General features: G+C 40.8%; 1 protein-coding gene across 2 annotated transcripts in view; it reads right to left on the bottom strand.

Moving 5' to 3' along the window:
• COL4A1 (collagen type IV alpha 1 chain) overlaps positions 1-14293 on the bottom strand; it is a 124487-nt gene that overhangs the window by 3996 nt on the left and 106198 nt on the right. The window contains exons 44-51 of one of the 2 annotated variants that reach the window (XM_030477905.1): positions 11731-11803; positions 10983-11054; positions 9461-9589; positions 7955-8053; positions 7595-7807; positions 4830-5007; positions 1895-2009; positions 801-973 (exon numbers count right to left, since the gene is read on the bottom strand). In XM_030477905.1, coding sequence (XP_030333765.1) covers positions 801-973; positions 1895-2009; positions 4830-5007; positions 7595-7807; positions 7955-8053; positions 9461-9589; positions 10983-11054; positions 11731-11803 — 1052 coding nt within the window. Of the gene's footprint in view, positions 1-800; positions 974-1894; positions 2010-4829; positions 5008-7594; positions 7808-7954; positions 8054-9460; positions 9590-10982; positions 11055-11730; positions 11804-13095; positions 14103-14293 lie in introns of those variants that run through there. The other variant, XM_030477906.1, reaches the window with a different exon arrangement.

Genomic DNA, 14293 nt, shown 5'->3' with positions numbered 1-14293 from the left:
CCTGCTTCATTTTGAATGAGACAGGCTGAGAAGCATTCACAGATCTAGGAAACATGAAGAGATGAAAGGTACCAGATGAAGGGTACCAGGAGCAGCATCCTGGACTGTGGTAGAAGAGGGTCCTTGCCAGAACTCCAGAGGAATGTCTGCTCATCAGGTAAGCTGTGCAGACCTGGGAAATGGTCTATATGCTAATATAATAATAAAATTCATATGGAACAAATTAGACTGTATTGAAAAATGCTTATGTGTGGGAGACCAGAACAAAGCCTACTACCACTTAATTCCTGAAATCAGAACCTCAGCAGGACTGAAGAAATGCCTAAGGCGTCTGCCTACAGCTGCATTTTACTCATACATACTTCCTCCAATATTAGGGAAAAGTAAATAATTGTTCAGCTCACTTAGTTCAACACCTGTGCAAATTTCAAGTGGTTCTATTACATGTTAACATCCACCAGGCGGAATGCTGTATTTTAACTTAATTTCGGCCAGTGTGTCAGCCTATCCCAGTTATGACTCAGTGAATACAATTCAACACAGCGGAAATGAAAACACTGTTAGATTATTCTGAAAAGAAAAATGCCAGGTACAAATGACACTAAGGGAAGATACATTCATTAATTTCCTCAAAAGCTATTACAATTTCTTTTTGTTACGAAAATCATTAACTGTGTATACTAACGAGGCTGGGGTGCAGCCCATGCTTGAAACATGTATTACATTCAAACAATACTTCTCTTATTCAGGGAAATGGCTTGACTGAATCTCAAATACTGATAAATAAATCATGAACTTACTTGAACATCTCATTCCTTTCTATAGTGGCAAGCCAGAAGCTGTAAGCATTTGCATAATAATTGCAGGTGCCCCGGCCATGGCATTCAATGAAAGGAGCGCTGCGAAACTCCTCTAGGCAGGAACCAGGAGACGCCAGGGCCTGGCCAGAGCCCTCCGCACCAGCACTGGTGTGCTAGAAAAACGCAAAAGCATCAGTCAGAGAAGGGCTAGCTTAAGGAGAAGCAAGAAGGTGGAGCTGAAGGAACCAGAGGTGGCACTAGGTTCTTTCACTTAATGGCAGTACAACACACCAGCAACATCAACTTCAGGGCACCTGTAGGCACAGAAATCCTACAGGACTGGCAGTAAGACCCAAGCTAACTCTATGCTAGCAACAAGCCAAGGACAGCTCTCTGTCCAAAAAGGCATACAGACTGGTATTGTTTATATCTGAATAGCTTAACCCAGTTCCCGTCGCACATCACAGTGGCCTCTCTCCTACTGCTGACTGCTAACAGCTCTGGATCCATGCTGTTTCTCAGACCATGCCCAGACTTTGCCTGGCAGGGAAAGTGCCTGTTGATATAGGCTGTGAGCATGACAGGAAGCATGCTAACAAACCACTGCGGAGGACTACAGAGCAGTTCTTCCAGGCCACTCGTTAGCACTATTTATTTTACTAGTATAGATACAGCTGAAGAAACTGGATAAAAGGTCAAAAACGCCATTTGAAAACTGAAGGCTTATTCATCAAAAAAATGGGAAGAGGACAGGCAGTGACATGCTACCACTCTAGGAAGCTACTGCAACATAGATGTAAAAGGACAATGGAAAATTATGCTTATTTCTTCATTTACTCAGCACTTGGATTCTGCCCTGGAGCTGCAAACAAGAGAGCAAGCTGTGTGCCTTTCCCCAAAAGTGAACAACTAATTGCCACCATATCGTTCTCATTTAGTAATTAGCCAGAATCTTTTTAATGACACCAGAAAGGATAGAGGTCTAATGCCCTCCGAAGGCATAGTCAGATATTAACTTTCTCAGAGCAGGAGTGTAGATCAAATGCCTGAAACAAATGCTTTTCTCAGCTCAGAGTATGCCCCAGTGCACTCACCATGACAAAGGAGTAACCAATCCAAAGCGAACTCCAGCCTTCAGGACATGGCGGTATTTGAATTGTTTGACTGTGAACAGCTATTACCATAGCAGGAGCTTCACACACAGAGCATCTAGAAAGACGAAGACATGAATGAGCTACATGCACTTGAGGATTAATACTACTTCTTTTTTCAGAAGTGACTTTCATTGAGAAATCTTGAATTAGAAAATGTTGTCACCTTCAGAAAAAAAGGAAAACTAAAATGTTTCATTTAGAAAAACAACTGTTTTTTCTATTTTGGGACAGCTTAACTATTAAGTGTTACTCCTATCAGCCTTCCTATGAGCAAAGAACAAGAAATCTCTTATCTGAATACTTACGTATATTTGTGTTTTTCTAGTCCCATTTGTACTGTAGTTTCTAAAAGCACTCAGTGTCATGAACGTGACAGGAAAATAGCAAAACATTGTAACTCCGCAAGTATCAATTAAAAGTGGTCTACTGAGATCAAAGAGAAGTAACAGCAATTCATCATCCTAAACATAGCCCTGAGTAACTTCCAGAAAGAAAGCCCTCTCTCTGGAAAATGTCTTACAAGGGTAATTACTGCTAATCTAATCTAATTCAAACTCTTCCCGATGCATTTTCCTTGAAACTGGCTTTTATTTACAGTTGTGGTATTTATCTCCAGTAAGAGACTTCTAGCAAAGTAACTTGAACAATGAACTTGAAAGCAACTCTTCAGAAAGCTGTGCAGCACCAGTTCTTTTACTTCAGATGAATTCACTGTGTCTCAGAACTGCTATGTTACTGAATAATCCAACGACCAATCATGCCTTCACAGGAGAAGCATAACAAATGTGAGTTGGGCTGGAAATTTTAATATGGGAGCTGGTAATAAAGAATTTGGTAGATATAATCCATTTTCTTTTTTACAATGCTTAAATTGCCTACTGCAGTTAGCAATGATGAAAATGATTCAAAACAGAACTAAACAGTCCGATTCCTGTTATCAGAGTAGTGGAAAGAATTAAGTGCAAAATGGATTAAGTTGGATACTGGAAAGGCACAGAAGCAAAGGAATTCAGAATTAAAGCCTTCTATTTCTGACTTGTGAAGACTGCTTTCATACCTACTGCCTTCATCTTTAGTGCAGAAGAAAGACAGTTATTTTAAGAAACACATTGATGAAAGAGTAAGTTAAAAGAAGAATGTAAAGCTGCTTCTGTTCCTGGAGCTCTGCTTTGCTTCAAGAGATTTCTGGTATTTCAGTGGAAGGCCTTACATGAAAAGAAGTCCCATGACCCAAGGCTGCAAGTGACACTTCCATACCTTTTCAACTTTTGGACTGGGAAAGCTGCTGGTTTAAAAGCCTCAACTAATAAAATAAATGGAAAGAATGGCCTTCTCAGATTCCTTGCTGGTTTAAAAAATGCGTATTACCAATTATCTCACTCTCTGTTATGGCTAAAAGATGAAAAACCCATATACACATAGCTGCACACATACACGTGTGTGTATATACATATACATTACATATACATATACACTACATATACATATACACAAACACACACACACATATACATTTTTACAGTGCAAAAGCTACTCTATCTGCATAAGATAAGGCAAAATGTTGGTGGGTACCTCCTTGAGAAAGAGTTTCATAAGTGATTGTTAAAGGTTATTTTGGGTGCTTGATCAGGGAATGCATAAAAGCGACATGAATTTCAGAGGTTGGTCATTTGAATTTTGCTGTAAGTCAAGCTCCTTCCACTCACATCCAATGAACAACCGAAATAATAAGACCAACAAAAACTATAGGCTGTCTTGACAATCTTGCTCTCAATCTGCTCACTCATTTTCAAGGCATACCAATTTTTACAGCACTAAGCCAAAAACAGAGTATAGAGTACAAGACACAAGATGGATTCTATTATGCAAAAAAAAAATCAAATATTTTGCAGGAGAGCCAAATAGCTTTTTGAACAAACCAAGATGTCAAGACTACAACCCACTGATGATCTGAATTGTCCTTTCTCTTGGATGGTTTATACAGACCCAAGAAAACAATAACAGCAATCTCCACTCCCATTCACTTTACATGGCAGGAAGAGGGATCAGCAAGAGCTGATACAGATTAGAAGCAATGAGAGGAATCAAAGTAATGCCTATCTAGCTCTAACAATTATCAATTATGCTATAAATTGGATATTCCTTGTCAGATTCTTATCTAATGACAGTGGTACAGTTCACCACCCTCTTCTCACACCTCCGCCTTCAGCACTGGGCATATAATGCCAGGACAGCTTTTGCTAGAGGTCTTGAAATTTAATATGGACCAAAAGTCTGACATGTTGGATTGATGCAGAACAGTTACATGCCACACTTTATGCTAGCAAAGAATCTGGAATTATTAAAAAATAGATGATTGATTTTGCAACTGCTTCCTTTAATTCATACAACAATGGCTGTATTCAAGCAGTATGTCCAAAACAACGGAAGAAGTCTGGCAGCCTAGTGTACGATAAAAATGCTACCATTTTCAAACAAAAGAAAATTGAGCCCTGAAAAGCTTCTAGCTATGGCTAGTCAAAAACCAGAAGTGTTCTGGACAAGAATTGTGAATAAATTCAAAACTTTTTCTCATTCAAAGTACATCATAACTTTTGCAAAACAACATTTCAAAGTAAATCTTTTCATTTGCATTAGACTCAAAATAGACTACTTGATTTGTTTGGGTTTCCCTCCAAATGGATTTATTTTTGATCAAAGTCTAACCTGAAAACATGCATACTTTGAAACACTTCACCAAAGGAACTCAGACTTTAAATTTAAAGGCAGAAAACAAAAATGTACAGATTAAAAGCCTTTCCCAAAAAAATAATGTACCATACGCACTTTTCACAGGCTTCCTCATTTTACAAACACAGCAGAACTAAAACCGTACCTGCTGATGAATGGTCTGATATTATCACCAGTGATAGGAGCCATACTCATTGGCATGGGTTCAGGAGTGGACAGCCAGTAGGAATAGTCATTCCTTGATGCAAAGTTACATACGTTGTTGATATTGCAGAATAAGAAAGGCATGGTACTAAATTTACGAAGACAGCTTCCCGCCGTGCCTGAAATGTTAAGTGAAAGGTTCCTTGTTAACCCATTTTTGTTGAATCATTGCCAACTGCCAAGCAAAGATTTCCAGGAGCAGCTAAAAAGCAGATTTCACTTGTTGTGGAGGGCCCAGTTCTCTCAGAGGAAGTGACTTCTCTTACTCCCTAAGGAAGGAACAGGGCAAGGCAAGGAGTAGTCCAGTCTTGCTTGTAGAATTATGGAATAACTTAGGTTGGAACAGACCTCTAGAGGTCACCTATCCCAAGCCCCTGCCAGTTAGAACAGGTGCTTGGGTCCATAGGCAGTTTGAGTTCTGATTATCTCCAAATACAGAGGTTCAACAACTTCTCTGGGGTTCCGTTCCAGTGTTTGAGCACCAGCATGGTAAAAAAAGCTTTTCTTTATGTTTCACTGGAATATACATCATACTTATGTCCATTGCTTCTTCTGTTACTGAGCCCCTCTGAGAAGAGTTGTTTCCATCTTCTCTACCCTTCCTGTAGACAGCTGTAGACAGCACTCAGTGGATAAAGAACTGGCTCGGTGGCCGCACGCAAAGAGTTGTGGTAAACAGCTCGATATCCAGTTGGAAAACAGTAACGAGTGGTATCCCTCAGGGATCAGTGTTGGGACCGGTCCTGTTCAGCATCTTTGTTGGCAATATGGACAGTAGTGGGATTGAGTGCACCCTCAGCAAGTTTGACAGTGACACCAAGCTGTGTGGTTCACAGCTGGAGGGAAGGGATGCCATTCAGAGGGACCTTGACATGCTTGTGAGGTGGGCTGATGCCAACCTCATGAAGCTCAACCAAGCCAAGTGCAAGGTCCTGTAACTGGGTCAGGGCAACCCCAGGCACAGCTACAGGTTGGGCAGAGAAGAGATTCAGAGCAGCCCTGCAGAAAAGGACTTGGGGGTGTTGGTTGACGAGAAGCTTAACATGAGCCGGCAGTGTGCGCTTGCAGCCCAGAAAGCCAACTGTATCCTGGGCTGCATCAAAAGAAGCGTGACCAGCAGGTCGAAGGAGGTGATCCTGCCCCTCTACTCTGCTCTTGTGAGACCTCACTTGGAGTACTGCGTACGGTTCTGGTGTCCTCAACATAAAAAGGACATGGAGCTGTTGGAGCGAGTCCAGAGGAGGGCCACAAGGATGATAAGGGGGCTGGAGCACCTCCCGTATGAGGACAGGCTGAGAAAGTTTGGGCTGTTCAGCCTGGAGAAGAGAAGGCTGCGTGGAGACCTCATAGCAGCCTTCCAGTATCTGAAGGGGGCCTACAAGGATGCTGGGGAGGGACTCTTCATCAGGGACTGTAGTGGCAGGACAAGGGGTAATGGGTTCAAACTTAAACAGGGGAAGTTTAGATTAGATATAAGGAAGAAGTTCTTTACTGTGAGGGTGGTGAGGCACTGGAATGGGTTGCCCAAGGAAGTTGTGAATGCTCCATCCCCGCCGGTGTTCAAGGCCGGGTTGGACAGAGCCTTGGGTGACATGGTTTAGTGCAAGGTGTCCCTGCCCATGGCAGGGGGGTTGGAAATAGATGATCTTAAGGTCCTTTCCAACCCTTACTATTCTATGATTCTATGATTCTATAATAGCCTCACCTTAAATTTCTGTTAAGGCTAAGCAAACCCTTACAGTTCCATCAGACTGTCCAGACCCCACTAGCCATCTTAGTAGCTGCTTTTGTATTTACTGTGGTGCGACAATGCCTTCCTTGTTCTGGGAGGCCCAAGTCTGGGCACAACATACCAGATGCAGTCTCACAACAGCCAAGCACAAGGGAAGAATCACTTCCCTCCATCTGCTGGTTGCACTTTTGTCGATAGAGGCCAGTAGGTTGGGCAAGGGGGAATAGGGCAGTTGTTGCAAGGGCACACTGCTAACTCATGTACAGTGTGGCTCACCAGGACTTCCAAGTCCTTTTCTGCAAAGCAGCTTTCTAGCAGCAGACTGTACTGCTGCCACTGGAAGTAGCAGTCAGTCCCCAGTCTGTTCTGTTGCACAAGGTTATTTCATTCTAGGTGTACCCCTTTACGTCTGCCTTTACTGAACTCTGTGAGGTTCTTCTCAGCCCTCTTCTGCAGCTTGACCAGGTCCTTCTGAATGGCAGCTGTGTCCACTAGGGAATCGACCATTCTTCCCAGTCTGGCATTACACATTATGAACTTGCTGAAAGTACACTCTGTCCCATCACCCATGTCATTAATAAAATCATTGAGCAGTATTTTCCAGTACTAATTCCTGAGGGACATCACTAACCAACTACCACCACTCAGACTTCGTACATCTGATCACATCCCTCTGAGCCTGATGGACCCACAAATTTTCCACTCATCACCTACTTAGCCAGCCCATATCTCACTAATTTGACTACAAAGATACATGGATGACCACATCAAAGGCTTTGATAAAGACTTTCTTAGGTAAACTGACACTGTTTCCACTATATACCAAACCATTATTTGTAGCAGCCTAGAAGGCATAATAAACTACCAGCTAGCCAAGAGTAATTATACAGGTTTGTTCAATACAGTTCTACAAATGAAAGAAACATTTGGTTTGTAACGAATTCTAATTGAATTCTAATCTGGTCTCTACTTACCCAGATCTTGGCCATGTGCTCTTTCATTGCCTTGTACATAAAGCAAGGAGTAGCCATGGTAAATCAGCCTTGTTCCAAATGGACACGCTGGTTCTTCAGTGGTTTGACTGTGTCTGGTAACAAGGAAGCCATGAGCAACAGATGGTGCACCTGGTGGGCCCATAGCCCCAGGCAAACCTTCAGGGCCAGGTGGACCAGGGAATCCTCTGGGCCCTACAATACAGAGAGTCTCCTTTTACCTCTTAGACAGCAGTAGTCTGCCTACACAACTAAATAAGTTAAATTAGATACATTCACAGCTAATCTCCTATGTTATTTTTCTGTGAAGGAATCAAGTCTTTGAAGAACTCATGGGCTTACCTGGGGGACCATAGGGACCAGCTTCTCCTTTTTGCCCAGGTCTACCATCAAACCCTGGGCTACCAGGTGGTCCGGGTACACCTGAAGGTCCTGTCACCCCTGTTGAAAAACAAGGAATAGTTATTACTGGATATCACTTCCTGTTAGTTCGGACTTTTTGCCTTTTTATTCAGTACAGCACAGGCACACCTCAGCATAAACTAAACTCATGCAGATTCAGTGCATATATTTCGATATCTAGAGCACATATGTGGGTTACTGCAGGCAAAGTGATTATAATAGAGAAGAACATAGAAGTAAGCAGAGGGTGTGCTTCTAAAATAACTAGTATTCGCCTGGAATATGAAAAGGAAGGGCAGCAATCTCTTCCCTCTCTGCTTGTCATATGACTCAGTCAAAAATAGACCATAAAAAAGTAGGGTCATGAACACGGGAAAAAGCAGTATTCTCTTAGCTTCTTCCCAAACAGGTTTTCAGACATACATTATGTCCTCCCTTTATCGATTTCTAGGGATGCTTTGAGTCCTACGTAAACTTAGTAACTCTGACTTTGGGAAAAATAAGTTAATATCATCAGCACCATGCCAGCACTTCTGTGGCACATGACAAGCTTTAGATAGGCACAGCTGTCATTTTCCTGATCACTCAAAAAGCAATATTGTGTTCACATATTGAACTGACTACAGAGAATAGCAACAGATCCCTTACAAGCAAACCCACGCTGTGTTCAACCACTGAGATTATTTCATATCTATTTCCTAATTGAAAGCAGTTGCAAAGTTGTAACCCCACCTTCAAAAGCAATCTTCCATTATCTATTATATTAAATAGAAACAAGATATTAATTATATTCCACTGTAATACCCCATTATCTTCTCATAAAACAACCAAGAACAAAGCTTTCCCTTAGAATCTTACTAGCTTAAGAACACCTCTGAACTCCCACTCTCCATGTCCTGTCATTCTGAAGGACATGTGTCCTTGTGCTACCATTTCATTTGTTTGCTCCATTCTCTTATTTATTCTCTTAAACTTATTCTCTAACACGTTTAATTTTTGCAGTTCACCTTTTCTTTTCAAAAATTGCAATCTAGGACTATGGAACAAGCTTCCTCAGGAAGCACTTTCTGCTTCAAGATTGAAGTGTTTTTCCTCATGCTTGTCTTCTCCCAGAGACAGACAGTAATTAAGTTTGGATTCAACACTAAAGACAGAAGATACCCTAACAAATACATTTTGGGGAAAGGATGAGCAGTGTGTTGCCAGTCATTCTGCTTACTGCTGATCTCCGATACTGGTGTGATGACTGCCTATAAGAAAATCACTAGGAAGGCATCTGTTCCTGTGACTCTTTTGGATGACTCTCCTCCTCATCGCTGACGCAATTTAAGTGGCTTATAAAAAGCTATGTAATATTATATCAAAAATCTTCCAGTGTCTAGCCTACCACTGGTTTACTTTCACGTTACTTAAAATGTGTTTCTACTGCAAGTTTGAAACTCTCACCTTGCTGTCCTTTGGGTCCTGGAAGTCCTGGGAATCCTTTGAGACCAACTGGTCCTACAGGGCCAGGTAAACCAGGATCACCTTTAACAAGCTGAAACGCACCTGGTGGGCCTGGTGGACCTTGTAAACCTGCCAAAGTTAACAGAGGAAATCAGCACATATTTAGTATTGCACAATAAAGTGAGAAAACAATGTTACTTTGTATTGCCATTTAGAGTCACAGAATAGACAAAGCCTACAGCTACAAGATATCAATCTGTCCAAGACTTTATATGTGCATTGAGTAGGGTCATACCCATTATGAAGCCAAACCCAAAGTTAACTGAGGGTATAAGACAATGGGGTCCAAGGCACAATGGGGGAAACAGCCTAGGCTGGGCCTCTGCCACTGACAAGCCTCTGGTAACACCTAAGTAGCTGCACATGCTGCTGCTGAAAAACATATTGCTACCTCCTACATTCCCATCTCCCACCACAAAGGACAGAGCAGGCCCACAGATGTAGCTCTGACAAGCAGCACTGTGACCAGGGTGTGCAAACAGGAAGTGGCATCTGATGGAGGTGGCATTGTCAGTCTGGGCAGCAGTTTGCTCAGAAGGGCTGCACACTTTGCCAGTTACTGGGCTGTTGTCTGCTCTGCTCCACAGCAGGCTTAGGCTGCAGCCCTGACGGTCATGCCAAATGATGGCTATGCAAGCCTACCTAGAAGCTTGAGATCTCCAGAGAATTACAATTAGAAGGATGACATCTTTCAAAAGAATTACTGTTTTTAAAGTGGACTATTTTTCTAAGAACTGTAAGGAGACTCTGACCTGCAGAATGAAAACGGTGTCTACACAAGCAACTGCAAGGCTGTAGCTGAAACCTAAATGGAAGCACTGTAGCCTATCTATGTTGACATCTCCATCCAAACAGACCTCCCAAGGACTGAAATAGCTGCCCAGACTTTAGGTTGCATGGAGTTCCCTCAGCATGTTTGCAGATGACACCAAGCTGAGTGGTGTAGTCAATATGCTAGAAGGAAGGGATGCCATGAAGCAGAACCTTGACATGCTTCAGAAGCAGGCCAGTGTGAACTTCATGAAGTTCATCAGCGCCAAGTGCAAGGTCCTGCACCTGGCTCAGGGCAATCCTCAGCATCAATACACACTGGCGGATGAATGGACTGAGAGCAGCCCTGCAGAGAAGAACTTGTGGACAGATGAAAAACTGGCTGTGAGCTGGCAACGTGTGAAGTTGTAGACCTGGAAGTGTTCAAGGTCAGGTTGGACAGGGCTCTCAGAAACCTGGTCTAGTGGGAGGTGTCCCTGCCTATGGCAGAGGAATGGAACTAGATGATCTTTAAGGTCCCTTCCTACCCAAACCATTTTGTGATTCTATAATTCAGATGCTGATACCATGATATATGGTGTCATATTCTAACTTGTTACATTGAATAAAAGGGGGAGAGAGATACCATTATTAGTCACAAATTATCATTTTAACAACATCTGGTGGAAAAAAGCAAGTCTTCATATTATACCTTTAGATCCAGGAAGACCTTGGTCACCTCGCTCACCCTTAAGGCCTGGGAAGCCAGGAGATCCTTTTGGACCTGGAGTGAAAGGAAATATTTACATGAAAATTCAGTATTTTCTTGATTTGGAAAGGTATGTGCAGAATAATCATGTGCCACCCCATGACCATGTAAAGGCCATGACTTTATTTGCACAAGTATTTTTTAACTGTTTGCAAGAACAAGATACAAATACAGAACTAAGTAACCAAATAAATGATGGCTAAACCCAAAACCTACCTTACTTCAATTAATAATATCTTTAAAGTACACGAATTTTTTTTCTATTAGTAACTGCATTTTTTATACAGGCGGTGTTTTCATGTAAATGATGGTGACAGTAATAGCAATATAGTCAATATTGGAGACATACTGAGCCCATGTTTCCTCAAATATAGCTATAATATTTGCTTCTCCAATTCTTAGGAAAATCTTGAAGATTCTTGACTGGTAATGTCTAAGCATTGATTTTACATCCATCTTTTAAAACAAGCGCACACTTACAATTAGCAAAGCAAGATAACAGGCAAAAGGCAAAAAACCTTGAGAAAAATCTCCATGTTCTTGTATGCTTTTTCATGCAGTTTTCAATGTCCTGTTTCAGTAATTTGTAACACAGAGTCAATATTCTTTGAGCATCTTTTTTTGAGAGAGGAAGGACATGAAAGTGACATCTCTGCATACTTTTTAGGACTATGGTAAATTTTCTTCTCACCTGGAACACCTGGAACTCCCGGAGGTCCCAGATCACCCTTTTGACCAATATCTCCTGGTAAACCAGGACTACCCTGTACAAAAGAAAATGTTAAATATAGTTATCCTACACTATTATGATATGACTCAAACAGTCTGGATATTTTCAGAAACCTATAAAAAGCACATTTAATATGAGAGAAAAGCCATTAAGTTTAAGGAATGGTTACTCTCTACCATGACTGGATAAGAAGCTTCTCTTATAGGAACAAGCATGACACCTTATTCTTACTAAACTTACTAGTTCAGAATAAGGACTCACTAACAGTATAGCTAATAAAAAGGTTCCCAACCATAGACCATATATATTGTCTTGAAAAACATCAGTAAGCACAAAGCTCAGCAAATACTAATTTCAGTGCAGCCCCACAAGGCAGTGTCTAGTCAGATAATTGAATGGGGTCATTCTAGACCATAGCAGACTTGAATACTTCTACTTTCACATGTAGAATGAAATGAAATGTGCTCAACAATTTATAATCCTCTGAAGATTTTTACTTCTCAACAGGGCTAAAATATACAAGGACTTAAACGCTTCAAACACAATGTGAACTCTTCCTTCTGCCTTCACTGTTATAAATTGCTCTCCCAAAATTAATGGTAACAAGTTCACTATAGCCTCACTTCAAGGAAAACCAAGCCCATATTTCAAAAGACACTGTAAATAGTTATTTGACTGTCAATTTCCTTTTCTTCTTTTGTCTGTTACAGAGCATCTGCAAAAACCTTGTAAGTATCGTTTGGAGTTTCTCCCTGGCTGAAGCAAAATGGCAGTGACAGTCCGCTATCTAATAAAATGTGAACACGGGTGGAGGAAAGATACAAAATCCCTTTGCTAAGTAACCTAGAGATCAGAGGTTGGAAATGTGAACTGAGTACTCGGTGAAAAATAATACCAATGGCAGGATTCACCTCATCATATTTGGAGAGCAATAGGGTAGACACACAGAAGAGTGATTTTTCATTTGATATAAGTTAGATGTTTATACTAAGGTGAGAAGAATGGCTCCCTATGAACTTTTAATTCTTTCCATTGACTATAAAGGGAGAAGAGAAAACTTGCTCAAAAATGGATGTCAACAATGAGACTATTACCCTTGGTGTGGTTGAAGTAAGGTTCCCTAGTTTCCTTCATCCACATAGTCATGATATGCAGGGTTGTTTGAAGAAATGGCCCTCTCTTTGTATCATAACGTGAACTTCTCTGGCATAAAACAGGAGGGCTAACATTCATTCAGAAGACAGTCATGAGTCAGAGAATCTCACTATAAGAGGGTTTTTTTAATGACCTTTTTTTTTTTTTCCAGGTTATAACCATAAAATGTAATTATTTATAAGAAAAGTTTATTGGAAGCTTTCCATCAAAATACATTTTCCACAACAGTACGCAGATTCTTAAACTTTTTTTTTCCCCACCAGATATAGCCTGGCAAACAACATTTTGTTTTGGATCTGCTTCAAACAAAACAAAACTATTTCAGTTCATTAAAATTATGAAAACGTTTCTTTTCTCATTTCAAGTCTAAAATGCACAGAAAAACCCATGGGATTTGTATTTCACGCTCTGATTTCCACATTTACTTTTTCTTTATTGGATTTTTGGACAGGCTGTGTCACCCATCTTGTAACAAAATCTCCTTCGTGATATAGGTTACTATGTACCTGGAGACCAGTATGAGCAAATGAACTGTAATCAGGGCAGGAGCCTGTCGCATTGAGGAGCATGAAGACATTAGAAACCCATCTTAGTATATATCACCAGAGGAAGTTTAATATTGAAATAACTCTCACTGGAGCATTTCACACTAACTTAACAATCGAATACATTGTGGCACAAGGATAGTAAAGCTTTCTTCTAACTGAAAGCACAGAATCAAAATCCTTTGGCATTTCCCATTCTTCAGAAACAACCAGTCCTGGGAATAATAACCCATGAAAACTTTAGAATTTTCTGGCATATAGAAACTCGTCTCTCTGCAGAAGCACTGCAAATTCTTAAAACGGGGGAAATAATATACTGGAATGTTATTTTGAAATTTACTACCTTCAAACCTGGTATGGTATGGTCTCAAAGATAAAAAGATATAGCCAAGATCTAGTGTTAGAACACTGAATCAAATCCTTAACGTCTCTGTGAAGTGACTCCGGATGCAGAAAAGGATGTAGTAGATCTCTGCATTATCAAGAATAATGTGGACATTTTAAGTCCATTATCAGTATCTTGCTTTCACATCAGGACCTTATTCCTGAGTCTTCCTTCTTCTTGTACACTAGGAATTGTTGAGTCATGTTTGGCTACTTTCTTATTCCTTCTTCCATAAATTTTATTATTTTCTTAGTAGGAAAGAGGAAATTAAAAGTTAAAATATAGACCATATTTTTCAGAGTGGAAAAAGACAGCAGACAATCTGAGCGAAAGAGTATAGAAGACCAAGTATTCTAGGTAACTGTCCTATTCTACTTTATTCTCCCTAATATACACCAAAGGGACTGGTTTAGACCAGGGAAAATGAATAATATATGCC

This window comes from Strigops habroptila, chromosome 2 (genome assembly GCF_004027225.2).
Source record: "Strigops habroptila isolate Jane chromosome 2, bStrHab1.2.pri, whole genome shotgun sequence".
Taxonomy (NCBI): Eukaryota; Metazoa; Chordata; class Aves; order Psittaciformes; family Psittacidae; genus Strigops; species Strigops habroptila.
The sequence above is the reverse complement of the archived record's forward strand: the minus strand, read 5'-3'. Positions and strand labels throughout refer to the sequence as shown.